Source organism: Aythya fuligula, chromosome 11 (genome assembly GCF_009819795.1).
Source record: "Aythya fuligula isolate bAytFul2 chromosome 11, bAytFul2.pri, whole genome shotgun sequence".
Lineage (NCBI taxonomy): Eukaryota > Metazoa > Chordata > Aves > Anseriformes > Anatidae > Aythya > Aythya fuligula.
Genome location: NC_045569.1, coordinates 3,449,801 through 3,477,045, shown reverse-complemented (window position 1 = coordinate 3,477,045; position 27,245 = coordinate 3,449,801). Strand labels below are relative to the sequence as shown.

At 42.7% G+C, this 27,245-nt stretch overlaps 1 protein-coding gene across 2 annotated transcripts in view; it reads left to right on the top strand.

Annotated features, from left to right (window-relative positions):
* The window catches only part of RFX7 (regulatory factor X7), a 53,211-nt gene extending 35,729 nt beyond the window's left edge, over window positions 1-17,482 (top strand). For both annotated transcript variants that reach the window (XM_032194722.1, XM_032194723.1), the window contains 5 exons: window positions 3,708-3,824; window positions 5,967-6,051; window positions 6,738-6,945; window positions 9,812-10,107; window positions 11,062-17,482. In XM_032194722.1, coding sequence (XP_032050613.1) covers window positions 3,708-3,824; window positions 5,967-6,051; window positions 6,738-6,945; window positions 9,812-10,107; window positions 11,062-14,367 — 4,012 coding nt within the window. In that variant the 3' untranslated portion in view covers window positions 14,368-17,482. The remainder of the gene's footprint in view (window positions 1-3,707; window positions 3,825-5,966; window positions 6,052-6,737; window positions 6,946-9,811; window positions 10,108-11,061) is intronic.
* The last annotated feature ends 9,763 nt before the right edge of the window (window positions 17,483-27,245 follow it).

Here is a 27,245-nt window from a genome sequence, read left to right as displayed (position 1 = left end):
CAACAGGATGACTAACATATCCATTTTATCTTCCGCTGCATTCAGTCGATGAGTGCCTACTTCACAGCAGCAGCACTTGTTAATTCTTGTGCATTAGTTTCCATCTCGAGCTGTTTAATTCCATCTTTTTTTCTATTCTTGTCTTTTCAGTTTTTGCATGTAACACCCCAGTCATTTTGTTTCAGTGATGCCTCCAGAATCAGATGGTTTTGCCACATTTTTTTCTGACAATTTAATACAATATTAAGTAAGGAGGATAGATTTTGAGGAACTGTGCGTAGCTTTCCTCTGAGCCTTCTGTCTCAGTGTAATCCATTACCTCCATCTTATCCAGTTCTTTGCCCGGGAAGCTAGTTAAGCTGGGCTGCGTAGCCTGACCATCCTTGTTGGCTTGTAGTTGGTTAATCTTTTTTGTGGTCTAATTCAAGCGCACTCCTGTTGTATTTTCTGTCTTGAGTACATGTAATTCGAAAATGGACTTCCCTTGCCAAATTTACTGTGTAGGTGCGCTCTGTACAAAGGAACATAAGCAGTGATGCACCCATTGTCGCTCCTGTCTCTTTGTAGACCTTCCCTCCCCCATCTGTTTCCCACCCACCCTTCAAATAAGCAAAAGAGCTCCTGGGCTCAGCGATGTACCAAGAGTGCAAGTAGCAGAGAGAAGAGCTTCAGGGAAGAGACTCCTGGTATGTCTTGTCAAGTCAATGAGAGATCGCAGATGGACATGTAGGATTCTCGGCCAAGCCAGGAGGAGGAGGGGCCATATGGAAGGATCTGTCTGAAAACTGAAATTACAGGATGATAATAAGAGCTCGGAAATCACAAGCTTGCAGGAGCTGCCAGTATGGATTCAGGGGGACCATATAACTGGACACTTGGTGCTGCTAGCAAGTAATTGTCTTGAAACAGATGTGCTTGACTCGAGGAACTGATTTTTTTTCTTTATTCTTTTTTTTTTTTTTTTTTGGAGAGGGAATAATTTTATCTTTGAAGTTGATTGATTGATAGGTTCCTAATTGTGTTGTTTTGCTATTTTAGGTTTTTTGTTTTGTTTTGCTGACATTGTTGAGTTTCAGTCAAAAATACTGCTGACTGCAGCAGAGAAATTCGGAGAGCCCCCCTTTACATGGTGGTTGAGACTTCAAGCCCTGTAATCAGCCTTAGAAAGTGACAAAGACCCACCTTTTAGGATTTTTCAGAGGGAAGTTAAAATCCAGTGGAGTCTGGTAAGACTTCAGATAAAAAAGCACAGAGACGTGTCTAGAACAGCATTATGCATGAAGCAGCCTCTGATTCCTAAGAAGGTGCAGCAAGGCTGGAGCAGCATTCCTTTGTATCAACTTCAAAGGGACAAATCCAGAATCCAGAGAGTGTGACTGACATGCAGTGAAATGAATTTTGTTGGTATATAAATCAGGTAAAAATTTTCCTGATGTCTGATACAGAAACATCAAGTAGTTGGAGGGAACCTCTGGAGGTTACCAGGTCCAACCCCTCACTCAGAGCAGGGCCAGCTTTTGACGTTTTGTGATGTTGCCTTATCCCAGACCATTTATGAATGAGGGAAACCAAGCACTGGAATGGGAGCCCAAAGAGGGTGTGAAATCTTTCTGCCTGTTTTTAGGACCTTACTGGGCGAAGCCGAGCAGCCTGGTTTTGACCTCAAAGCTGAGCCTCTTGTGGGCTGGTGTTTAGACTGAAGTCTAAAAGGGTGCTACCAAGCGCCATTCCCACTCTAACTAATCTGTGATGCTATGCCTCCAAAGGTGGAGCTTCCAGTGTCCAGCAGCTCCTGTTCCTGTGGTCTGTCCACTTTCATTGGGAATGTGTTGGGGGCGTTGTGTCCCATCCCCTCGCTTCCTTTTCAATAAAGAAGAAAAAAGTGAGAGTTGTCACGAGAATGGGCTGAAAGTTTTGGTAAGACTGGCTCCTCTGCACTACACTGCATTTCCTTCTTCATTTTGGAAGGAGAAACAAAGGTCTTTTATTTCTGTCCCATGGATAACAGCAGTCTACACAAGTTTGCAGACAGAGCTGGGGAAAGTAAGGGCACACAAGCTCTATGGAAGAATGGTAGAACCAAATAGAAAAACCTTGCTGTTTATCATCAAAATCATAACATTTGTGGCAGTGCTTTGCAAAAGGAGGATACCTACATACAGCCAAGGTAAAAGCAGCATATAGCTGCTCTGTAATAACTGATATTTTTACAGAGAAAATAAATGCAGTGGAAATATCTCAAAAATATCTCTCTGTGTAGCTACAGTTTTCAGAGAAGGCTGTTTGTCTGGACTCCTTGGATGCAGGTGCCATTGCTGATTGTGACTGGTTCTACCATGTGATGCTGGGAATTAAACCTCTGTTTCAGGAGTGATGCTTTTTGTTTTCTTCCTTGATGAACAGAGATTTGTTTGCCTGCATGTACCCAAGTTAGAGTAGTGAGCAATGCAGTGTGTGAAGCGATTGTCTTGATGCTCTCTGCTATGATGCCCACACAGAGCTGTGTACAGTCACCTCTTCTGTTCAGAGACAGCTTGGTTCTGTGTATTGCTGGTGGGCTGCCCACAGGAAAGGAGCTATTGCTGTGGTGCTGACTCTGTGACCGTAGGAAGTCTGAAAGAGAACGCTTTACCGGTGTGCTTTTGGGCCTGAGCATGTCAACAGCTGTGAAATACTACGGTGCTCTTGAACAAAAGGCAATCAATATGTAGTAGTGTTGGTATCTTTGTGCAGCCTCAAGCACTTGCTGCGTAGCTGAGCGTTCCAGAGCAGGTTGTTTTTCTCCTTTGCTTTCACGTGATTGTGATTTCTCAGAATGTTCACACTTGGCAGTGTAATCAACAATTCTTGCTCTCTGCCTTAAGGAGATATTTTTCTGAATACCTCAGGTGTTGAAACAAAACTTCTGGTGTTCTTGAGAACTGAAGACAGATAATGGTACCCATTTTACTAGAAAGTAAATTTAGCAAAATGAATAGCTTCTGTTGCTTTTTTTCCTGTGTCATCAACTTGTTTACTCATTTGTGCGAAGATTAGCAGATCCGCATTTGTAGAGGCAGTAGAAATCTGTGAATTTAGGGCTAGTAATTCATGCAAGGATATCTATAATTAAGCAGATCTTATAGTTCAGTGTAGGCAAACAGTTGCTAGGAGGACTAGGTCCTCAATACCTGTTTTTTTGTTACACCTATAAAGGTGAAGCTGGTTCCATGGGAAGCTACGCCTCATGAAAATCTGTGCGCTAAGTTGTCTCAAGTTGCAGCTGTGCAGGCAGACAAATCTCGGACCTGCTGCTTTTCAAATACTCCAATAGGACTTCAGGCCTTCCCACACACTCAAGCCATACCTCTGGCTAGAGCATGTCACTGCTAAGTCCTACAGTAAGTGAATTGAAACATAATAGCTTCAAACTAAGTTGTGGAGAGAATCTTAACTGTGCTCTAGTTAATGCCACTACTTGTTAAATCTCCACATGACTTGTCTTTGAACTCAGTAGAGAACAAGGCAAAACCGATGGTATTAATAGCTCTGTGTATACATTTTTTATGTATTCAGTTCGTTGTGGATAGCTTCATTAATGTTATATGTGGTTCTAAATATGGATGGGTTTGAGTGTTTTCTTTTTGAAAACCTTTGGAGTCTAGCATGCAGGCTGGCCTTTTGTATTAACTTTGATTCCATTCACGTTTTATTTCTCTTTGTTGCAGGAGCTATTGTGACAATCTTGGCTATCACCCATTAAGTGCTGCTGACTTCGGAAAGATCATGAAAAATGTCTTTCCGAATATGAAGGCCCGTCGTCTAGGCACAAGAGGCAAATCAAAATATCCTTTGCTAGAACACTTCTCAGTAACTTCTTCTGCAATTGCCTGGAGAGCATCTGCTGTTACAGCTCAACTACCAGCTAAACTTAGAAGTAATGTTAAATAAAATATGCAGACACTTTCCCAAAAATCTTTAAAGATTATTAAATGCTATAGTGTTAAGTTGCAAGATACCACTTAAGAAACAAGATAGTAAATTTAGGTTACACTGTCTTTCTGGGAAGCTTAGTTGTCACAACAGCGAGGAACCAAAAAAGCCTTATCACATAGTGTGAAGAGGAATATTGAAGTAGAGGAACTTGCCTCACGTACATACAATAGTATTTTATTAGCAGTTCAGAATTATCAAAACATTTCTTGCTTCATTATATACTTGTGCACACCAGTACTTTAAAAGTTAGTTGTAAAGCCACAGATCCTTCTTAAGAGGTGCTACAAATCTCTCATAAAACTGCAGCTCCTCAATCCACTCTTTCGATTGTTTGAAAGAGAAAAGGGGATTACTGGGAAGCAGTCAAAAAGCTGATTATAGACTTGGAAGTCACTTATTGATGGCATGTCCTGCAGGGGTGAGGGGAACAGGCTGCTTCCTTCGTGGCATGGTGCATACTTCCTGAGACAGAAAAGACAATTCAGAGCAAGTGCTAGGATGAGAAGCGATGTCTCTCTCCATTGACTGTGGTCTCATTCCCTGTGCCCACAACTGGAGTCCGCTTCTTTCCCTTTTTGCTTGTGGTAGAGAAATTCACTCTCCCGAAGGGTATGCAAAAATACTATCCTGTTCAGCTGTAACTTAAAGCAGAGCCTGAAGTATACAGCAAATTGGTGTTGTCATAGTGCAGGTAAAGATAGTGTTACAGGCATAAGTATGCACAGTTAAATGTTGAGACAGAGTAGTTTATCAGCTAACAGGCAGCCGCTATGAACAAGTCAGGGCAAGTACTATGGAAAAGAGTCAGCTTATATCACTGGTGGTTCTGCTGTTTCAGTTTAGGGACAAGAAGCACTGCTGGGAAAGAAGTGCAGTAATCAAATCAAAAGGCTACAAGGATGTAAATTTTTCTCAGGCTTTTCTGAGATGAAGCTATGGTTTCTATTTATTGCACAGGTAACTGCTTCTGTCTAGTCTTTAGCAAGCTGAGGTATTCCATTAAAAAACAGAAACTGTTACTGATTTTCAAAGTAAGTAGTTTCATCTGCAAGAATTTAGTCTTTTCCAAGTTGAGAATTGCACTTTCCCTTGAGAATCTTTGGAAACTGCCATGAAGCAACCTGCTGCCTGCTGTGTCCCACAGGGCCAGCTCTTGCTCCATCAGTGTGTTGCTCTGATGCAGTGGATAGATTGAGCTACTGCAGGAAGTGAGGATGGGCTTCAAAGGGTGAAAGACCTCAAGGAGGTTGTACGTTCTAATTAAAAAACAATCAAAAGAACTACCTGTAATGGACTGACTGTAATACTGTCTTTTGCCAAGGTTTTACTCTAAGCATGGTAAGCAAAGAGAATTAATGCTAGCGGGCAGCCCAGGATTATTTATCGTCTTCAGAGGGGACCAAAAAAAAAACACACATAATTGTACATGAAGAAATTATGTCCGTTATTTTTTTCATTAAGTACAGTGTTGGACTATCTAGTAATGGAGTCCAAAACTTTATAGCAGCATTCTGAATGGAGCTAGACAAATTTTAAGGAATAAATTATATGATGTAATTATAGCTTGACAGGATTGTCTTTCAGTTCTGTTTCCTAAGTTTCTAATTCAGAGTGATTAAAATATGACTTTATTTCACACTTGCCTTAATACCTAACCACCCTACATTTAATTTACTGTAGTTATGCTCTGTCCACGTTAGTGTAAGAAAATGTAAACTCTGTGGTCTAGGGAAGAGAAATACACATTTAGAGAAAATGAAAAATCGGTGATTTTGACAAGGATTTGCTCATCATAGAGAAGAGACACTGTATGTGAACTTTTAGGCTGTGGATTCTGGGCTGTTGTGAGGTTATGTTTAATGACACTGAATATGAGAGCTGTGGCTGAGTTTGGGTATAAAGTTTATGAGAGGTATAGGAGGAATTACTGCCCGTCCTCCCTACATGCCACCTAACAAGCAGAGATGATGTGGACCTTAATTCTTGATCACATATTGCTACAGTGGACTGAGGAAGAAGGCTTTTGTTCATATGCCAACACTGCCCAACCTTGACTTTCATAAAACTGGAGATGGGGTATGTTATATACTTCTACATATTTGTGCAAATTAACATTTATTATGTTACTTATACTGTCTTAAGTTTTTCTTACTATCTTAAGTTTTCCAAGCAAATTGAAGAGCTGTGTAGTTTTTCATAATTTCTTTATGATGCTCAGCTTCTAAATCATTCTTTGTTTGTTTGTTTTCTATAAAAATCTAGAAAGAATTGTAGTACTAGTATAAAAAAAATAATACATCAGAGGTGAAGCAGAATTCCATAGTACTGCTACCTACAAGGTGTGTTTATATATGTATTTAACTCTGATCCCGTTTCGGCTTTACTGTATATTGATAATAATAATTCACCGTTAGAGGAGAATCCCCTGGGAAAGAAGCAGTTCCTGGGGAACAACGGCTGCTGCAGTGACAAGACTCTGGTTGCAAGGAGGATCAACTGTAGGTGGTCTGAATGTTGGGATTCTTGCTTTGATTTTCTTCCAGAAGCAGCAATTCCACATGGTCCCTTTGGAAACAAGCAGCAGCATATAATGTTTAGTAGCATGGATGTTGTGGTCTCATTCTCCCAATTTCATGAAGAACTGTGAACATCCGCATTCAGCTTGCTGTGTGCTTTTGATCACCGTTTGCCCTGTGTTCCTGTGTTCACTCCTTAGTGGCCTTTAATAACGAAAGTAACCATTCCTTCTTTGTTTGTTGTAGTTGGATGGGACAGAGCCGTCTGGGCAGCTACAAAGTGCCGATGAGGAAGTTGTCTCTGCGGCCTGCCGGCTTGTTTGCGAATGGGCCCAGAAAGTGCTAAGCCAGCCTTTTGATACAGTCCTGGAATTGGCTCGTTTCCTTGTAAAAAGTCACTACATCGGCACCAAGTCAATGGCAGCTTTAACAGTAATGGCAGGGGCACCAGCAGGTAATGAGTTAAATTCATTCTGAATCGATGAAATGGGGGGTGTTTTTTCTGAGAGTAAGGCATTTTAAATCAGAGGGATTTCTTTTAATCTTAATCTGGGGTGACCAGGAGGAGTTGAGGTGTCTGGACAGCTCTGGACCTTTAGGGATCGATTGGGTTTGTCTCCCCTGCTTTGAGTAGGAACGTGTCCCACTTCAGACCTTGGCATTTTAGTCCTCTCCAACAGATGTTAGCTGAACCAGACTGATTTCAGTCTGCATTGCTTTAAATTATTTTCTTGAAAGTAGTCGGGGTAGGAAGATTTGAAAATAAGCAGTGTTTTCAGGTTTAGTTCGTGATGGTAACCTTTTGCTTGCCTGACAACTTCTTGCTGCAGTTTAGATTTGTGTTAATGGTCGCGTAAGGACTGGGTATAAAAATGTCTGGTAAAATAGAGTCGTGCTTCTTGAGAACTGCTTGCTGCCTGAGGGAGAGGTAAAGGGAAGGGAAGTGGGGGAAGAGAAACCTCAGTTGGTCTTAAAGCTACTACGTAATCACAGTCAGTGTGAAGTGTGGGGCTGGTCATTGAAGAGACTTCAGCAATTTCTCTAGAAGTCCTTACAGTTAAGTAAACAATTCAGCAACAGAAATTGAAGCAAGAAATTCTCTGTCAAGGAAATTACTAATGATACAATTTGAGTGGTCTTGTTCAAGTTGGTTTCCTAGCTCATATTCTCTGAGGTAATGAAAGGTAGGCGTTCATGCATGGTGGGAAGCAGTCAGGATGTGGGGCTTCCAGTCCATCTTGGCCGTTCAGGTCAAAAACCCCTGCACGGAAGGCAGGGATGTGTGCGTGGTGCTGTCATGAGCTGACTGGTGATTCCTGGGACACGGCCTGCAGTGATTGTCTGTGGCACTTGGATGGACGCCTGTCTCCCCAGACTCTTGCCAAGGTCTTCTCCAATTCCTCTGATGAGGACCCTGGTCTTACGAAGCACTCAAAGGCAGGGTTAACTTGAGTTAACCCTGCATGCGAGTAATTGTACCGAGCTGTACTATGCTAGATCAGGATTTGGGTGCCCTGACAGTGGGGGTTTGTAGGCACGCTGCTGGTGTAGCTGTGTTTGTTTGATGACTTGTCCTCATTTGGAAACAATTGTCCGTCTTAATTTTCTCTCCCGAGCAGATTTTCTTACAGGCATTTCTGGTATGTCAGATGCAAATTTTCCTGAGATGTTTGATCTGTGTCAGGTAGTAAAAGTGTGTCAGCTGTTGTTTTTATAGATTGTACTAGAGATAATGGTTTGAGGGGCACTGAGAGGGACAGGAGAGCCCCCTCCAGAGGCAGTTTGTGTAACTGGGATTCCAGCACTTGATGTCAGATCTTTGTTAAGGATCAAGGTAAAGAGGAGAATTACTTTGTATTTCACTACATCTCAGAGAAATGGATTTCAAATTCACGCATTTCAAATCGAAACTGGTGGTCAAGGCTGAAGACAGGGGTGATCCCCTTCTGGATCCCCTTACTTCCTTGAGGAGAAGGTGGTGTTTCAAGGAAAAAGGTGGTTATTTCCAATGCATGCCTGTGGAGCTCAGGTACTCATTTCAGGAGAGGTTCTATGGTCTGGCATGGTAAATAAGATATTAATTCCCATTCCTCTTTATCATGAGGAACTATAGTGTTTCTGTGTACTAACTGGTAGGGAAAAAAATAAAGCTTTTTTTTTTTTTTTTAAGGTAAAATTGTGGTGTTATTTTCCTGACAAACATTACTTGCTTTCAGTATTCAGACCACATATTTTCCAGTAATAGCAATATATTTGGGTGTTTCACTGCTCTGTGAAGAGGGAATTGAACACTTAACGTGGAGACGTGTTGTAGAGTTCAGGCTCTTGTGGTCCATGCAGGCTGCTGCTCAAAGGATGGGCTCCCAGAAGACGGTGTTTGAGCTTATACTGGGGATCTAAACCCAAATTACTGCCCTTAAATGGTGATGAGTGATTTATAATCGAGTTCTTTTAAAGTAACGGAGAAGCCTATGGAAATATAAATTAAACTGGTAAAGCATATTTAGAAGGGCAATTCAAGAGAATTGGGCCATTCTTGAGAGAGTGTGCTTATCCTCTTGACTGTTAATGAATGAAAGATCATAGATGCGACGTGATTTTGTAACAGGAATTGGTACCAGCTGCACAGACAAGACCAACTCCATAGTGTTCTCCTTGGAAGCACCATTGCTTGCTTGTGATTAGCAAAGGCATTGTCTCCAGAAAATAAATAAATAAATAATTCTAATTTCCCTCATTTTTCACCTTTTTCCTTCTTTTGTTTTCTTTTCCTCCCTTGTCACTACTCTTCTTGCCCTTCTTTCACTGCTGTCCATGATCACGTGCTGGTTGCAGTCCATTCTGACATTACATGTAGGTAGTATCTGTTCAGAGGTGCTCCTCTGTGACACAGACCCACAGCTTTCTGGAAAGATTTTTCATTTTTAAAACTGCTTTCAAGATAGGTAACAACAAAAACATGGTAGATGATGGATTTTAAAGATTCCTCTGAAATATATCCACTGCCCTCTACTGTCAGTTAAATTAATTGCATTGTTTTTAGATGTAATTCAAAATACGTACCTTGGGGTTACTAGAAAAAAGATGCCAATACATAAAATTTATCAGCTAGTGGCCAGCTTGCCTAACAGATAGGAGTTTAGACACAGATACGGAAAGAAACTGAAACACTGAATAGATTCGAGCATGCACAAATAGATGAGGTGTTCCCTGAATGGTTGTGGAGATGCCTGCTATGTATCTGCAGTTGGATACAGAAGTGGCACTACAACAGACTGCGTATGTGTTGTTATAATTCATTCTTCTTCTTCTGTGTTCAGGAATAAAAGGGATCCCCCAGCCCTCAGCTTTTATGCCTACTGCTGAAAGCAATTCCTTCCAACCACAAGTGAAAACTCTGTCATCTCCTGTTGATGCCAAGCAGCAGCTGCAGCGTAAGATCCAGAAGAAGCAGCAAGAACAGAAACTGCAGTCTCCTTTGCCAGGAGAGTCCCCAGCAAAGAAAACGGAAGGCACTGCAACCAATGGTGTGACGAGTATATCGAATGGAAGCCCTGCAATCCTGTCTCCTCAGCCCATTGGTATTGTTGTGGCAGCTGTCCCCAGCCCGATACCGGTAATCTTCTCCAGCAATTCTAGAGAAACCCCCTTATGAAAGTAGTTAAATAGATATGTCAGTGGGAGGGAAGAATGTTGCTTTTCGTTCAGACTTGGGTCCCTCGATGCTGTTCTGTCCCAGTGACTGTTACACCACGAGTGGTGTAACGATGTGACTGAGTTTGGGTGAGATAAGGAGGCAGCAGCATTCTGATCATATCACATAGGTCTTGTTCATCTTTGAAATCATTGATAGTGGGATTTCAGCTACCAATATTGGTTATATGTGGGCATAATGACCCTTGGGATGAAGCTCAACCAGATGGGAGAGCCAGCACAGGTCATGTGGCTCACTGAGCCCCTCATTTGGAATCCAAATTGACTTGCATTGGCCCAGCATACTTAGGTGACACCAGCAATTTTGTTTTTGCATGAAACTGAAAATATGGAGCTTCTTTGTCTTTCAGACAAAAAAAAAAGGAAAAAAAAAAGGGGGGGGGGTTGGGAGGAAGGTTATTTGTTTTTAGGTTTTTATTTTTTATTAGCTGTGCTGTTTATTTCAATAGATAAGGGAGTTTTTCTGCCTGATACTCAGCTTAGATTTGATTTGCTTTTGAAATCTTGAAAATGAGCAGTTTTGAATGCATCTTCTCCTCTTTGTCTTTTGTATTTCTGTCTTTTGTTCTATTTGGTGAAGGACTGTATGATAATAATCCTTTCTTAAGCCTAATGTGTAGGCCAGTGCCTTGTCCCTTAAAAACTGAGGCCATGTGTCTGCCCACCAATCCTAGGCAGACAGATACCAATTGCCTGGTACGCAGTTGAAGAGCTTGCTTTGTTTTGAAGTCACTAGCTTTGCTGTGTTGAGCTGCGTTGTCCTTCACCTTTTGAAATGCGTGGGGATGAAGTAGTCTGTGGGCCTGGAGGACTTTCTTGCTTCATCACCACACCGTGTCTCTTCCTCTTTGAACAGGTGCCAAGGACCAGGCAGTTGGTGACATCTCCAAGTCCTATGGGATCGTCAGACAGCAAGGTCCTGCCGCTCAACGTTCAGGTTGTCACTCAGCACATGCAATCAGTCAAGCAGTCACCAAAGACTCCCCAGAATGTTCCTGCCAGCCCCGTTGGTGACCGCTCTGCCCGACATCGCTACCCGCAGATCTTACCGAAGCCAGCAAATACCAGTGCTCTCACCATCCGCTCTCCCACAACGGTGCTTTTTACCAGTAGCCCAATCAAGACTGTTGTGCCAGCTCCACATGTGAATTCCTTAAATGTGGTAAAAATGACAGCAATATCTCTCGCCCCAAGCAGCGGTAGTGTGCCTGTCAAACAGACACCTTCAGTTAATAGCACTGCGGGAGCAGTGGAAGAGGGGAGAGCTGCTCCACAGGTGAAAAATGGATCTCTTGTCTCACTTCAGTCCCCAGGATCCAAACCTAGCACTGTTGTAGCTGCATCTGCAGTTGAGATCAAAATGGAACCAGAAGCACTGCTGGATGAGAACCCAGTACAGGGCCAAGAGAGCTCTGATGTATCTAAATCTATAAAGGCAGCCCCTGGCCTGCCTCCTGCTCAACAAATAAATTTTGAGGTCACAACCTTGAAGGTTTCAGCTGATGGTGTTGTGGAGGCAAAAACAGTTAAGGGCTGCGATCAGGGAGCTGAAGAAGCAGGGACCAAATATAAAACCCAGTCTAATGAGACGACACCAGTTTCTTCAGCAGGCAATAATCAAAGCACTCAAAAGCTCTCAGTTGCCAGTCACTTGTCCAGCACCAGCATTGGTTCACCTCCTACTGGTGAGTCTACGATTAAAGACAAAGTATGCACTAAAAGTCCAAGAAAGCGACAACCTTCTACACTTCAAGATTCCCAGGTACCACCTGTAAAGAAACCACTGGTGGGGCAGCTTTCAGCTGGTAATGCTGTGGAGGGTCAAAAAGCAAACAGCGTTAAGAAGGCCCCAAAGGTTGTATCGTTAGCTAGCGGTGACAATACTGCAACACTTGCTCAAGTTCCCAGCAAGGTACCTGTAAATGTACCCGTACCTTCCACAGCTCCAGCAAACGTAGCGACAGACTGTTCCTTGAGCACCAATTTAAATACCAGTGATCCTACTCTAGGACAGCAGCTTGCATCAGCATCATCTCCAGATATAAAAGTGAAATTGGAAGGAAACATGTTTATCATAGAAAATGATTCAAAATCTGATGGCAGCTTTAACCCGAATGCGTGGCACCATATCACCAAAACCTCTGACTTTGCATCTGTGAATTGTGACCAGCAGCAGGATATCAGTGTTATGACTATCGCAGGACATTCTGGCTCTAGTGACTTACAGGAGTCTGCGTGGGAGCCGGTGCACTGTGAGGGCATGCAGCAGGACGTGTACAACCAGCAGCTACAGAGCCAGCTCCAGGACTCCTCCTTGGGTCAAATACAAGCACAGTCTTCGAATCAGTTACCTCTGCAGTCCGAGCTGAAAGAGTTTGAACATACAGTCCCCCAGTCGAATGAGAACTTCTTCTCATTTGATGATGACCTTACCCAGGACAGCATTGTGGAGGAGCTGGTGCTCATGGAGGAGCAGATGTCAATGAATAATCCTCATCCTTACGGGGGTTGTCTAGGAATGGCACTTCAGAGCCAGACAGCAGCTCAAGGAGCTCCTGTGTCATCTCATCCCAGCAGCACACACTTCTACCATTCAATCCATAACAACAGCACTCCGATCCACACTCCTACTCCTACCCCCACCCCAACTCCCACTCCCACCCCAACTCCGACCCCCACCTCAGAAATGATCTCTGGATCTCAGAACGTGTCACGAGAGAGCCCTTGCTCCAGGCTGGCTCAGACGACTCCCGTAGACAGCGCCCTGGGAAGCAGCCGGCACACGCCCATAGGCACGCCGCATTCCAACTGCAGCAGCAGCGTCCCTCCGAGTCCTGTGGAGTGCCGAAACCCGTTTGCGTTTACTCCCATAAGCTCCAGTATGGCTTACCACGATGCCAGCATTGTTTCCAGTAGCCCCGTGAAGCCGATGCAGCGGCCTATGGCTACCCACCCGGACAAAACCAAACTCGAGTGGATGAATAACGGGTACGGTGGCGTCACCAATTCGTCAGTTGCAAACCACGGCATCCTTACGAGCTACCAGGAGCTGGTGGAGGATCGCTTCAGGAAACCTCACGCGTTTGCAGTTCCTGGCCAGTCGTACCAGTCTCAGCCACGCCACCACGATACTCACTTTGGTCGCGTGACTCCCGTTTCACCTGTGCAGCACCAGGCAGCCCCTGTAAGTAACACTACCAAGCAAGAGGGTTTTGCTGTTCCTGCTCCTCTGGACAACAAAGGAGCCAGTTCCACTCTCAATAACAGTCTGAGATGCCGGAGCGTGAGCCCTGCTGTCCATCGCCAGCGTAATCTCAGTGGAAGCACCGTTTACCCTGTTTCAAATATACCGCGCTCCAACGTGACGCCTTTTGGGAGCCCGGTGACTCCAGAAGTTCACAATGTCTTTACGAATATCCATGCAGACACCAGTGCCAATAACATAGCGCAGAGAAGCCAGTCGGTCCCGTTGACTGTAATGATGCAGACAGCCTTCCCGTCTCTTCAGAAACAAACAAACACTAAAAAAATAACCAACGTGTTGTTAAGCAAACTTGATTCTGACAGCGATGATGCAGTGAGAGGTTTGGGAATGAACAACATGCCCTCAAATTACACGGCCAGGATGAATCTCACTCAGATTTTAGAGACATCCACTGCTTTTCCTAGTGCCAACCCGCAAAATATGATTAATTCCAGCACTTCAGTTTATGAATTCCAAACACCAAATTACCTCACAAAAAACAGCAGCACCGATCAGATCAGTTTCTCTTCTGGAGATAACCAAGCACAATCAGACATCGGAGAGCAGCAATTAGATTTTAGCAGCACTGTAAAAGACCTTTTAGGGGAGGACAGTCTGCCAACAAACCAGCAGCTGGTGAATCAGGTGGCATCAGATCTGAACGTTACATCTGTCTTTTCCAGCGACATCAGGTTGTCTTCCGAACTCTCAGGCAGCATTAACGATCTGAACACTTTAGACACAAATCTACTGTTCGATCCAGGTCGTCAGCAGGGACAAGATGATGATGCTACACTGGAGGAATTAAAAAATGACCCCTTGTTTCAACAAATCTGCAATGAATCCATTAACTCAATGACTTCAGGTTTTGAGTGGATGGAGAGCAAGGATCATCCTGCTGTTGAAATGTTGGGTTAATCTTGTTTTATAATATGTATGTAGCACACTGTATCTGAAAGACAGACGTATTGTATTTGTCTTAATGGAAGTGCCTCCTGCAGCAGAAACACTTGCTATGTTTTGTGGCATTTAAAAAAAAAAGTTTGCTGTAACAGTTGCTCATACTTGAGCAATGAAAAGGCAGTCTTACCAATTTTAAACAAATCTCTGAAGGTGATGGGCTATCAAAGAGCCAGTATTAAAATTTGAATTTTATAGTGTTTCCCATTCAACATTTATTATTGTAGTAAATAAAGAAGTGGTGAATAGCCAGCCAGCAGTGACAGCAATGGTTGAGGCTTTGGGTGGGTGTTAAGTCGAGCTTGTTAGCAGGCTTTCCATACTCCGCATTGCTTGTTACTTCTAGTAGATGATCCTTACTGACCTCTGTTGGTGAGGTCTGAAGGGCAGGGTGCCTGCAGCTGTGTAGGTGATGGGGAGTGGGTAGAGGTGGAGCAGGTGACGTGCAGGTGCCTGACCATTGTGTAGCCATCTTGAGTACTGCTCAGTGGTGAGCTGTGGAAAATCTCCGTAGCACCGGTGCCATTTACATCTCTAGTAAGATGCAGAGACAGGAAAACTAACAGGAATGATCAAGGAAAAAAGAAAGATGCACTAAACTTTTTATTTAAGAGATACAGATCTATGTAGTTATTTTATCCATTAATGTTCCTGACGTTATACTTGGTATTTTAGTGTTCATTTCAGTGTTTTTATATTAGGTAAAATTCATGGGAAAAGATTTTGAGCACTGAGATGTAATCTAGGAGTAACACCCTATTTTAAAATGATAGGTACTATTTGATTATTTATCAGAGCTAAAGAAGTAATGTGATGTTTTTCCCTCTTTTTAAAAACAAAAGAGCTGTTGGAGCTCATTAAAATACTATTTTTAAAGATTCGATTTTAAATTTGCTCTTTTTTAACATAGTGGAGGGTGTAGGAAGATGTTATTTTCTCTGTGTTTCAGTAGGTTGAGCCTTTCTGTCTTTCTGTTTTAAACAAAATACGACTAAAATATTAGAAAATGTGGTTGATCTAAAAAGACTTCATATAGAGCCATAATACTGCCAGGCACTTTACAGATACACAGTCAGATGTGATCTTTCTTTGGGTAAAACTTTTTAAAGTGCTTACTGTTTTAGAAGGCTGAATTCCATTTTCATTGAATGATTTGGGAAGACAGATGAATCTAATTTTTGCTAATACTCCTTAGCTAGAGAATGGGATTTAGACTTCTACCTTACTAGTTCCCTTAACGAAACAAAAAAGACCTGTTGTTTTATCAGCATGAGATGGTTTTCCCTAATGATGAAAAGAGAGTTTCTTAACTAGCCCGTGACCCTGTTGTTAGAAAGAGGACTTGCAGGGGCAAGCTTTTACAAATGAACTGTACTAAGGATGCTACAGTACCATCCCTTACGCTTAGTATAAAATCGATTATTTATCTTGTGAACTGGTATGTACAAAACTGAAAGTAGAACTGAAAACATCTTCCTCTCTTGCATTCCTTCTTTGAATGAGCTGTCATGAATTTATGAATAGGAAGGCACAGTAAGCCCTCCTAGATTTATTGAGGAAGAGATGCTCACATTTTTAGGTGACTTTTTTTTCCCCTCCTTCTTGAGATTCTGGTAATGTCGTGATCTCAGGACTGGATTTTTTTATTTTTTGGCTGTGCTTGATTCAAATTGTGATGTTGCATTGGCACTCCAGGTGTACCATGGCTTCTTTTGCTCGTGCTCTGATTGACACCCAGTCTGTGGCCTCTTCTTCAGGGATGAGCAGTTGCGATAAGCTATAGCACCTTACATGTGGCCTGATTTCACTGTGCTTGCATCAGAAGTTTTGACGCTTCATTAGGAACAGACTTGGAGAGTTTGGATCCTTCCTTAAAACGCAGATGTGCGATGGTGTGGTTTACTTTCAGACCAAGTGACACTTTTAATTTTTTTTAAGGAAGTGGGACTCCAAAAACCGCAGTGTAGAGTTCTGTTAGTTGTCTGTCAGTAAGGCTGGAACCATTTTTCCTTTAGACAGAAGTTGCTGAAGGCAGGGCTTGAATTCTCTACCTGCCTGTGGCCTTTAGCCAGAAAGGTGCTGACCATCCTCTTGTTGACTTCACTGGATCTGAGACACATCCAGCACCTCTCTTTTCTGACCCTGTGCAAAGTGCTGTGAATATGTAAACCCTACCTGCCAGGGGAGAGTGGTGGGCAGGACAGGACGTCTGTGCTGCAGCCATCTGCGTCTGCGTGCTGTGCTGGCCTCACCTCCGTGGCGCTGGCACTGAGACCGACGTGGGCTTGGTGTAAACAAGTTTTTGTCTAACTTCTGGTTCTTCAGAACATTTCTCAGTAAAGCAAGAGTAGATTTAAAAAGCTGATGCACTCTAAATTATGCAGCCGTCACCAAAGGTTTTTAAAAGTACCTTTTAAATTATTTTTAAATACAAACATTATATTGAAGCTAACACATGACTTAATTAGCAGGTATATTCTATAATCAGTGGATTTAAAGCAAATGTATATTAAATTTAAGAAACGTTCAATTCAGTAAGGATTCTTTCAAGTGAAACCCAAGGCATAGGCACAGCTTTGTACATAGGTGTGTGTTAATTTATAGGTGTTCGTATGTTGATGTTACAACTAATATTCTGTTAGGTCCCTATACTTAGTGCTAGTTAGTTCTTTACATTGAGACAGAGCACTACTGCACACCAAAGTATGCAATACCCAAAGGAAAATTCTCTGATTTTTAACAAACGGAAGCCTGTGTCAGATACTCCAAAACTAAGAATTTGAGACAGTTCTGACCCCTTGTTTACATAATTGGCTTCCTAATAACATTAGAAATGAATTATTTTGCTAGCAATTTTTGCTAAAGTATATGAACTAGTGAATTTGTACCCTGTGTACTGTATTGCAGCAAACACTTTAAATTTGGTTGGTTAGTCCAGCAAACTTTCTGGGTTCATATATTGCACTAAAATTCTGTTGAACCTGTGGCAGGCACATTCCTTAGGATAAATGCAACAAATACAGCCCACAGATTAAAAAAATAATAATAAAATAACAAAAAACACAAAACAAAAAAAAAAACACACTCAAAAAAAATTAAAAAATAAAACAAAAAAAACTTTCTAATGTGTTTCATTATTAAAAGGCAAAATGTCATTAAAAGTGACAGGTGAAATTGTCTTATGTAGCAATGTGCATTGATCTCAATGAGATGTCTATTTCTTATTCTCTTACATGAGAATATTACAGCAGGAAAAATTAAGTTTAGTTTGCTTCACCATGTTAATACATGATCACAAAATGTGCATGAGTGTTAATGACTTAATCTTGTACAGTACTAGATATATTCCTGTAACCACTTTTATTTTTTTTATTTTGCTGTATTGAAACTGGTTAACCAGTGTTAACCATGTGAGCATAGTTATTCACAAGTTATTTACTTTTTTATGTTAACTAATTCAGCTTAGTTATTGTTGAATATGTTCTTTTCTTGGATTATTTTTTATTGTTCGGGTGTTGAGAAACATTTTTGCATCATTTTATCATGATAAGAATTCATGAAGTAAATAATTTGCAAATAATTGCAATAAGCACTGACTTCTGAACTGAAAAGAAGGAAAGCATTTCTTGTGCAGTGCATCTGACGTTCATATAATAGTCTTGTACTATACTGTGCTTTATTTACTGCACCGTAAAGGAAGAAAAATCCCTGTTCCATGTTTTCATTTAATGCAGGAAATCCAGTTTTCCCCCTCTTCCCCAGTGTTTTGTTGTCTGTTGTACTGCTGAAACTACAGTAGTTGAATATTGCAGTAGCATTTCAGTTATTTTTTTTATTGAAAGTGCTCAAAAATTGTTTTTTAAATGTTTTCAAAAACAATAAAAACATTTTATATTAAAATGATTTCTGGATTTTTTTTCTTCATGTGTATGTTAAGGCGGGCCTAAGATACAGAGCATCCTAGTTTGTGTGAAGACATCACAGCTGTGTGGTTGTACTGACTGGCTGCAGGTGCTGAGCCCAGGCTTACACTGCAATCTGTGCATGAAGGTGAATCTTCCTGCCTTGGAAACCTTGAGTAGTTTGTGCCGTCAGAATAATCTGTTGAGAGAATTTGCAGAATTTATGTGCCAGTTCTGCAGTTACCCCTTTTTAATGTGGAAATTTCTTGTGTGACAATACTATTGAATTTGGAGGGAAAAAAGAGGTTGAAACGGACAGGTCAAATATACCACCAGACGTGAAAATATTGTTGTCTGAGGCTGTACTTCAGAACATGGTGGTGATAGTTCTGCCAGTTGCCTTGTGCAGCTTCTCAGTGCTACAGGAATCTCAGTGTGGATTCGGGTTCAAGTATTAGATTTGTGTCTGGGTGGTGGATTTTGCTGCCATCCTACAACATAGCGGTGCTGCTAGAGTCATCCGCTATGGCAGTGCTTGGCTGGTTTACTTCTCTATACTGGTAAAGCAGTCTTACAAGACACTGTTATGATCCATCTTGACTCGCCGTAGTGGAAAAATATGCTGTTGTGATGTATGGAGTCCTTTACTCGTGTTATAAAAGCAAGCAATGCTGCCAGCATAGCCTACATAAATACAACAGAGAAGTACTGCCGTGGAGTAAAAGCTGGCGCTGAGAAAATGAACGTGAGGATAGATACTCAGGTTTTGATGCCCAAAAGATGGCACAGACTCCATCCTAGACTATGGAAGTAGTCACACGAGTTGGCAGGTGGCAGATTTGATGGTGGCAAAAGTAACTTAGTTCAGTCCACAACAGAGAATCGTCAGGGAGACATAAATGAAGCAGCATGAATGAAGAAGCATCAGAAAGATGAATTTTACTATAACACCAGAGGGGATACTGTTAATACATCTCACTGGGTTCTAAATTAACATTCCCCCAAAAAACATTTTCCACTATTACAAACAATATGCTGACACTCTTTAACCATGTTCCACAGTCATAAAAAAATGCAAACTAAAATTTGCCAAGGAATGGAGTGGAAAATAGTGTAGGAGATACAAAAACTTTTTTTTTTTTAATGTTTTTAAACATTTAAAAAAAAAAAAACATTTGGTAGATCATCTGAAGTTTTAATCATAAGAGCAAACAAAGCTGTGCATGGAAATGGAATAGAAATGACTAGATGTTGGTGTTTAACCAAGACCATCCAGAGTAAATTGTATAAAAAAAATAAAAACCAACACCACCACCAACAACAAAAACCACTGCTTGGAAGTATTTTCACATCTCCAGAAATACCAATCTGCATCTGTGAATGCAGCCAGTATTCTAGTAAACAGAATTTGCCCTCTAGGGTGATAAGGACTGCTGCATTAGTCAGTGGTTCATGTAATCTATACAGCGACTCTGGGACTCGGTAACATCACCTTCTCCAGAAAAAGAAGCCCTGCGTTATGAGGTGGTTGCAGAATAAACCACCTCCACAAATGCTGCTCTCCCAGACCCAGTAACTGGATGCCCAACCTTGATACAGTAGTAGATTAGAGCAGGGTCTGGGATTAGGTGACCTTCTTTTCAACCTAGCTCCATCAGTTTGTGTATCAAATTGGAGAGCTGAGGAAATCTAACTGAATCTGGCTTTGTAGCATGGCTGCTCTCAGTCAGACGAAGCTTAAGCACAATATTTGATGATCACCAATTCAATTGCCAGCAAGCTTTTAATTATTTAAGCTTCATGTGATGGATAAGACAGAAATAATCAATACTTGGATCTTGGCTGCCCTCTTCCCCCCTGTTAAAAATGAGTGAGTTAAGCTTGGATAAGGAGATGAAGCACATGATGAATGCATAGTGAGACTTAGAAATTGTGCAATAACTGAAAACCAATTTCAGACTTAAGAAATCAGCAGTGACCTGATGATGCTTAAGACGTTTCTAAACAATGCTTACACGGAAGTGCAAGGAAACTTACTGTTCTGGTGGTGTATATACTGTTGACCTGCGTGGTGTTTCCAATAGTTACCTGTAGCAATCCTGACATGAAGACTGCTGCACAACAAGGAGTTAGTGCTACACATAACACTCAGCACTTAATCTGAATAGGTGCAGGGTGCTGTCTGTACAGCTTGGATTCATGCCTGCGTTCTGCACATAACCCCTGGTTGCAGGGGAAATTTGGCAAGGTAATTGTAATAGAGGGGCCTGCCTGCAGCTCCCACGTGGTATTGGTGATTACACTGCCTGTGTGTCCTTGTCTTTATTTAAAAGTGCAGCAACTTATGTGAACATCCTTTCTACTTGACAGTAGAAATGATGAACAGGGTTGTTTTCTTGTAAGATTTTTTTTTTAATAGCCCAAGTGACCAAAATGGGGTAAGTTTTCAACAGACAGTGTCTGCACAGCATGCTCTATGTGAATTGGAGGCATGTTCATAGCATAGTTTGGTCTTCACAGCATCTGAAAGTATGTAGAACTATCTGTGCTGTCCTCGCTTTCTTCATAGTGCTAGCTCTAACAAATAGCATTTTAAGCAATACTTTACAGTACCTCTACCATTGCTAACATAACAAACCAGCACCTCCTGCTACCTAATTGACGTTGACTAATAAAATTGCAAATCTGTTAGCTAAAAAAAAGGTAAAATATAAACTAAGTAAAGCTGATTCAGTTCAGTCAAAAGTCAGTTCAGTCGAAAGTGAACGGAGCACATGAGAAGTTTGCTTAGAAAATGTATAGTGCTGAAAAGACTGCAATTATTCAGTGTTTAAATACTCAAAATACAAGACTACCTTGATATAACGCAGAATTTTATAACCCAGTGGTTATAGTTCTTGATAGGTCATAACATTTCTGCTACGTGCTTTAAATATGCAGGAGATATCCTACTGGTGATGTCAATACTCAAGATGGTTGCCTTGGAACATTTGCATATCTATTCACCAATTGCTTTGTCGTCTATTCTCCCTTGGCCTGCCTACCTGTTTTCTAAATCTGGTAATGCCTCATCTCTGCAATTATTAAAAGGTTCTATTTTTGCCCCCATGGTTCATCTTTCCTCCATTGTCATCTTCCTTTAATAAACTGCTGCTTTTTTATGGACTATTGTAAATTATGTATCATTTGAAACTTTGCCTGTCCATACCAGCTGATCAGATGATGTCCATTAGAGTCATATTTTCAGTGGACTTCAAGCTGCTCTTTCAAATGTTTTTAATTTGCAATATGCTACTGATCTGGAATGAATTCTATTGTATGTGCATTTTTTTCAACCCAAACTTTAAAACTGTACTGGAAAAGCTAGTCCAAGGGTGGAGATGAGTCTGAGCACTGAAAGAAGGGAAGTGGTCACGGCAGGCTTCTTTGAGGAGGTGACCTACTCATCTCTACAACTTTGGGCTTCTCAGCATGCTTACTTTACAGAGCTATTGGGCTCCCTCTTCTCAAATATCCTTGGTTTGTTTTTGTTTTTCAGTATGGATGGATACCCACAGATCTATAAATGTATATCATTGTACACTAACTGATTAGGACTCACTCATCTGCTTTCTCCAACAAAAGTATCCCTGAGTCTTCAAAGCACCTGCTCCGTATCAGTACTGCAAGAGGAGAGCTGTGTTCCAAGGGCAGTGATAATCAGACCCAGAGAGTAAAGCCCAGTTCCTCCTTGCCGTGAGACAAGAAGTGGAATGCACTCTGAAATGCACTGTTCAAAACGCTTTGCATAAGCAATGATTATTTCTGACCAGAACAAACTGCTACTTGTTTCTGTTACACGCTGCATTGAACATCCAGACAATCTCTCCTCCTATGTACGTGTGGATAGAGGGGAGACAAAGCTCCTGTGTCCAAGAGGCCCCCATTCAGAGGTTCTTGAGCAAATGGAATAACTAAAATCTACTCTGCCTAGGATTACTCGTGGAAAGAAAAATTTACGCAGAGAGAGAAGTAAAGACAGGAATGCATAAATGCTGCTCAGTCACCCACCCAGTCAGAGCAGTAGCTTCCTGTAGTCTTAGCAATGTTTTAGGCACTAGCAAAGAGCATCCAATATGTACTACTTCAAACACATATGGAGAATGATAATCTTAAAATATCTGAAGAAGAGAAGTCCAAATACATAATCTCTGGAAAGATCTTACTTCTGTGACATTATGAAGGGTTGAGCTGCTAGCAAAAATATCCACAAAGACTGTGTTAACCATGGGCTCACTGGCGGTGAATTAAGCTGGGAACAGTGACAGCAGTTGACTGGAGCTCAGCACCTCCGGTTTCTGTTCTGGCAGCTCTCCTCCCCCTCAAGCTGAAAATAGAGAGAGAAAAATGACATCTGAGTGATGGTGATTCAGACAAGTGTTTACTGCTTCATTCAAATGCATATGCAGAAGATGAGTATGACTTCCCACCTCCACCATAGTTGCTCTTCTTACTATGCAGGTTTGCTCATCAATCTAAAGAGATTTCTAAAATTGCTTGTAAACTGTTATACTAGTCACAGAAATTAGGAAAAATGTTTCTTACTGTACATCTTCCCCTTCTCATAGCCTCCCCCGGTGAAAGCTGGAGATTTCAGCAGCTTTCCCAGGGGATGGGGATCTCCGTGGGGGGTGACAGAAGGAGCTGGCCTGGAGCAGGTGTTAGTGTCTCGGGAACATGGGCCCACACTTAGGGAGCAGTGTGTGGAGAGGTGCTTGCTGCTGGTGTTAAATTTGGTGTGCAGGCGGCCCTGAAAAGGAGATACTTGAGTGGGGAATTTCTGGTTCACATCTAGTCCTTGGGAATAACAACCCAAAACGGGTTGAGAGGGAGGAAAACTCAGGGGGTGGAGCTATATTTTTTCTTGTAATAGCTGCGGCCATTTGCAGTCGGCCATTTCACTGAAGGTTGGCCCAGCGGTGACACTGCAAGTCAGGAAAAGTTCTTCCCGTGCAGCAAAAGGTGCCCAGACAGGGGTGGCCCCATACTGTTAATGTGTATGAGGCATGCAAATGCTTCACACGCTTGTTGTATTTGGGGAATCCTGAAGTGATTTTGTACATCTTCATCCTAGCTTTAGTCTTGGTCTGGTATCTAGGCCCTGAGGTGCTTGGATTGCTACGTTTGGGAAAATTGCCTTCGTTCCTTGAAGTACCGCTAAAAGCCCTTATCTTGGTCTCTTCCATCTGCAGTCAGTGCAAGTTCAGTGCCTCTGCTGGGCCCCTGTTAGCAAAAGGGCAGAAACTACCCAAGCAATGCAATCGTCTTTGTTTTCTACTGGGGCCCAGCCTGGAGCTGGGCACTGTCCCAGCGTGCTGCTCACGCCTTGCTGCCCCTCAGCCTGGACAGACGGGACTGCTGGGTTTCAGGCAGCTGCAGGCAGTGCCGTGGCACCATGCAATGCACAAAGCAACAAGCATCCAAACAGAAGACGTGTTGCTTTTAAGGGAAAGAAAGGTAAGTTGAAGAAAGCAGAAGTAGTGACTTAGGAGAAATGAGAATGAAAAAGGACCAGTAAGGGACTGGGAAAACCTGAGAGGGGTTAATAACAGTCTAGGTAAAATGCAACTCAGACAATAGTCAATCTAGGGTCACTTTTACCAGGCTGAAATTCTTTCTTCCAAAATTTAAGCTTTCATCTTTATATCAGTGTTGCATCATGGTGTTTGAAATCTAGTACCAAGTGCCAGGAGCTGTTATGTATTCGCACTTAACTGTGTAGCCAAGAAGAGTGCGAAGTCTTGGGCTCTTAACTCTCTCTGACATTAGTCTTGTTAGTGAGTCATTGTCACTGTAGTAGAGAAATTGAGATTACAAGGCTATCAATAGGTATTTACTTATCTTAGTCAGAGCAATGACTCACTAACAAGATATATATTTTCTGCTAATTTCCTCTTGCATGTAGTCTTCCATTTACCTGTCACTGTGATGCCATGAGTGGATCTTTGTACCGTTTCCTATTGTATGACTCAGTAGAACAAAAGATAATAGGATAAAAATCTATATGTGTGTTATTTGCATCAGGCTGATTTGTGTTGTAACTGCAGTTAAAACTACTTCTAATTCCTTTGGTTTAAAGCATGAACAATGAAGATAATTTATCTGATTTAACTTAAAACCCTCTACAGCAAAACTGTATCCTATTAATATAGGACATACTTTGATGTCACCTAATGTCCTACTGGTAATTTAACCATGATCATGGTTTATATATATTATTAAACTAAAGATTATTTTATTATGATAACCCTTTGGAAATCTGAAACAAATCTTCTTTTCCAACATTATTTCCTCCTTAACGACTGTTTTGTGTTTTTTTTTTCAAAGCGGTTCAGTACTAGAATGTATGGATTCTCTTCAGTCCATAAACGCCTCTACTATAAAGAAAGAAGTAAACTAAATATTGTAAATCAATATAGAATCTTGACCATAAATTGAGTCTGTCAGGTTGGATGCCATCATCCAAGAGACGGAAAATATTTTTAAAATGGTTTTTTTTTTTTTGGTTTTGTTTTTTTTGATATTTCACGTCAGACAAGGTTAATGTAGATGGCAAGGGAAGTCAAATTTCTCTGTTACCAGATGAGAACACACCACTGGGACAGAGTAATGAGATTAAATATTCATATGTTTTTAATGGTCTTGATATGCAGTTAAAGAGTTCCATTGCACTTAGATGATCCAAATGCAGGTAATTCTGTGTAGCTGACCATCAATTATCTGCAGAAAGAAAAGGAAAATCTCTCAGAAGAGTTCTTTTCCTATTTGTCTGTAATTGCGTAAGACCATAAAATATTAAATGCTGGAGGTATGTATCTTATATAAGAACTGAATGTTTGTTAACAAACAGATTGTGGTTTATTTTCCCATGTTTTTAAGTAAAAGATAGTTTAAATTAAAATTCCTCTATTTTGAGTGAACTGCTTGATGTCTTGCTGGAATATTGAAGATAGTTCTTGACCACAGTGAAAATGTACATAGACCTTAACTTAGCATATTGATGTCTCTGTCCTTATCTCAACCCTTGAGCCCTTTCCTTCGTATTTTCTCCCCCTTTTCTTTCAAGGAGGGGAAGTGAGAGAACAGCTGTGGTGGAACTCAGCTGCCCAGCTGGGTAAAACCATCACACCATTAGAGAAGACGACTAACTTTCTTTTGATGATTGGTGCATTAAGCTTTTGCAGAAAGTAACTGATGCATGAAATGCCTTGTTGCCTGAGTATTACTGTAGGTAAGGTTTTAAACAGAAGACATGGGGTGCAACTGACCACGGGGCCAATGACTATATATCCTCTACAGCCGACTAATTAGAGATGAAAACTTCCTATCTCCAGACAATCTATCAGAGTGATGACTCTGTGGAATGGGACGTGCAAACCCTGCACGAGCTTGCCCATGAGCTGCTCAGGGCTTGTCCCATCCCCATAACATGCAGCAGCTGTCGGGCTGCAAGGGAGCAATCAAAAAGAGAGCATAGGTTCACTGGTGGGAGAACAAGCATCCTGGGAGGTCTAGCTCTTGTCGAGATTATGTTTGCTCAGAGCTTCCTGCTAGCCCTGGGAGGAGACCAGGAGTATATGTGATAACTGGCACAGGCCTGGGAAGTTTCGGGAAGTGTTACTTACCAAGATTTTGTCAGTCTGCTTGGGGCATAGTCCAGCGAGCTGAGCCTGTCTGTGTTTGCTTTGGAAAAGGTGGGATTTCTCATCCGAGGATGAGAGAGCTTGGTCATACAGGTCATGATGGGCCGGCTGGATGAGCTGAGAGATGATGAAAGAAACTGTTTCCCTGCCAACATTTTTCCCTGCCACATTTGCCCATTTTTTTTTTTTTTTTTTTTTTTTTTTTTAGCAATGCACATGATTTTCCACACATTCCCCTAAAATGAAGTTAAACTCTCTGCTGTCGCAGGCTGCTCAGCACTTGGAGGAGTTTGGCTTGCAGACAGGCTCACAGCTACGGAGCTCAGCCCAAACCACCTACTTTACTTCCAGGTTTCTTACCACAGCTCTTCTGCTGCTTGGGACAGCCGGTGGGCTGGCACTCCTGGGTGATTTGCGGGCTAAAGGCAGGATGAATCCAGGCCCTTGGCAGACCTACGGGGAAAGCCGGTCCTTCAGATGGGAACGGGTGGGACTGTGGTATCTGTGGGGATCTGGGACCGACCTCAAGCCCTTGACAGAAGCGTCGATGCGCTCCCTGACTGACACCGCTACCACCTGCAAGTACCTCAGGCTGGAGGCAAATTGTTCTCGGCGGGCCCCTCCTCACAACCCCCTGCTTTGGCCTGGGACCCAGCTGGAGCACTATTGCTCCTCCGGCCCAGCAACCGTCAGGCCAGCTCCTTGCACACCGCAGGCTTCCTTCCTGCCCCACAGCCCCGCACTCCTGCTCCTGGCACGCGGAGCCCCCTCAGCTCCTCCGGGCCTTTAACGGTTCTCAAAGGCGCCCTGGACGCCAAGCACTGCGGCCAGGAGCCCCAGGGCGGGCTCCCTGAGGTGCAGAGAGCCCGTGAGCGCTGCGAGGCGGGGCTCAGGGGGCGGCTGTTGGGAACGGGGCGGTTTTTACCCTCACGGCCCCGCCGCCAGCAGCGGGACCCGGCGCGGCCGCCCTGAGGGAAGCGGCGCCGCCCCCCCCGCCCCGCCCCGCCCCGCCCCGCGCGCCCCCTGAGGCCTCCCGCGCGCCGCTCGTCTCCGGGCGGGCCGCGGAGCTGGGGCGAGCCAATCAGCGCGGGGCCCTGCGCGGGGTGGGCGGTGCCGCGGGGCCTCCTCCGCCAATCGCGGGCGGGCGGGGAGGGCGCGGGGAGAGAGAATGGGGTGGGGGGGCAGCGGGGGCGCGCGCGCGCGCTCTCGTGCTGCGGCGGGCGGGGGCGGGCCGGGGGCGGCGGCGGCGGCG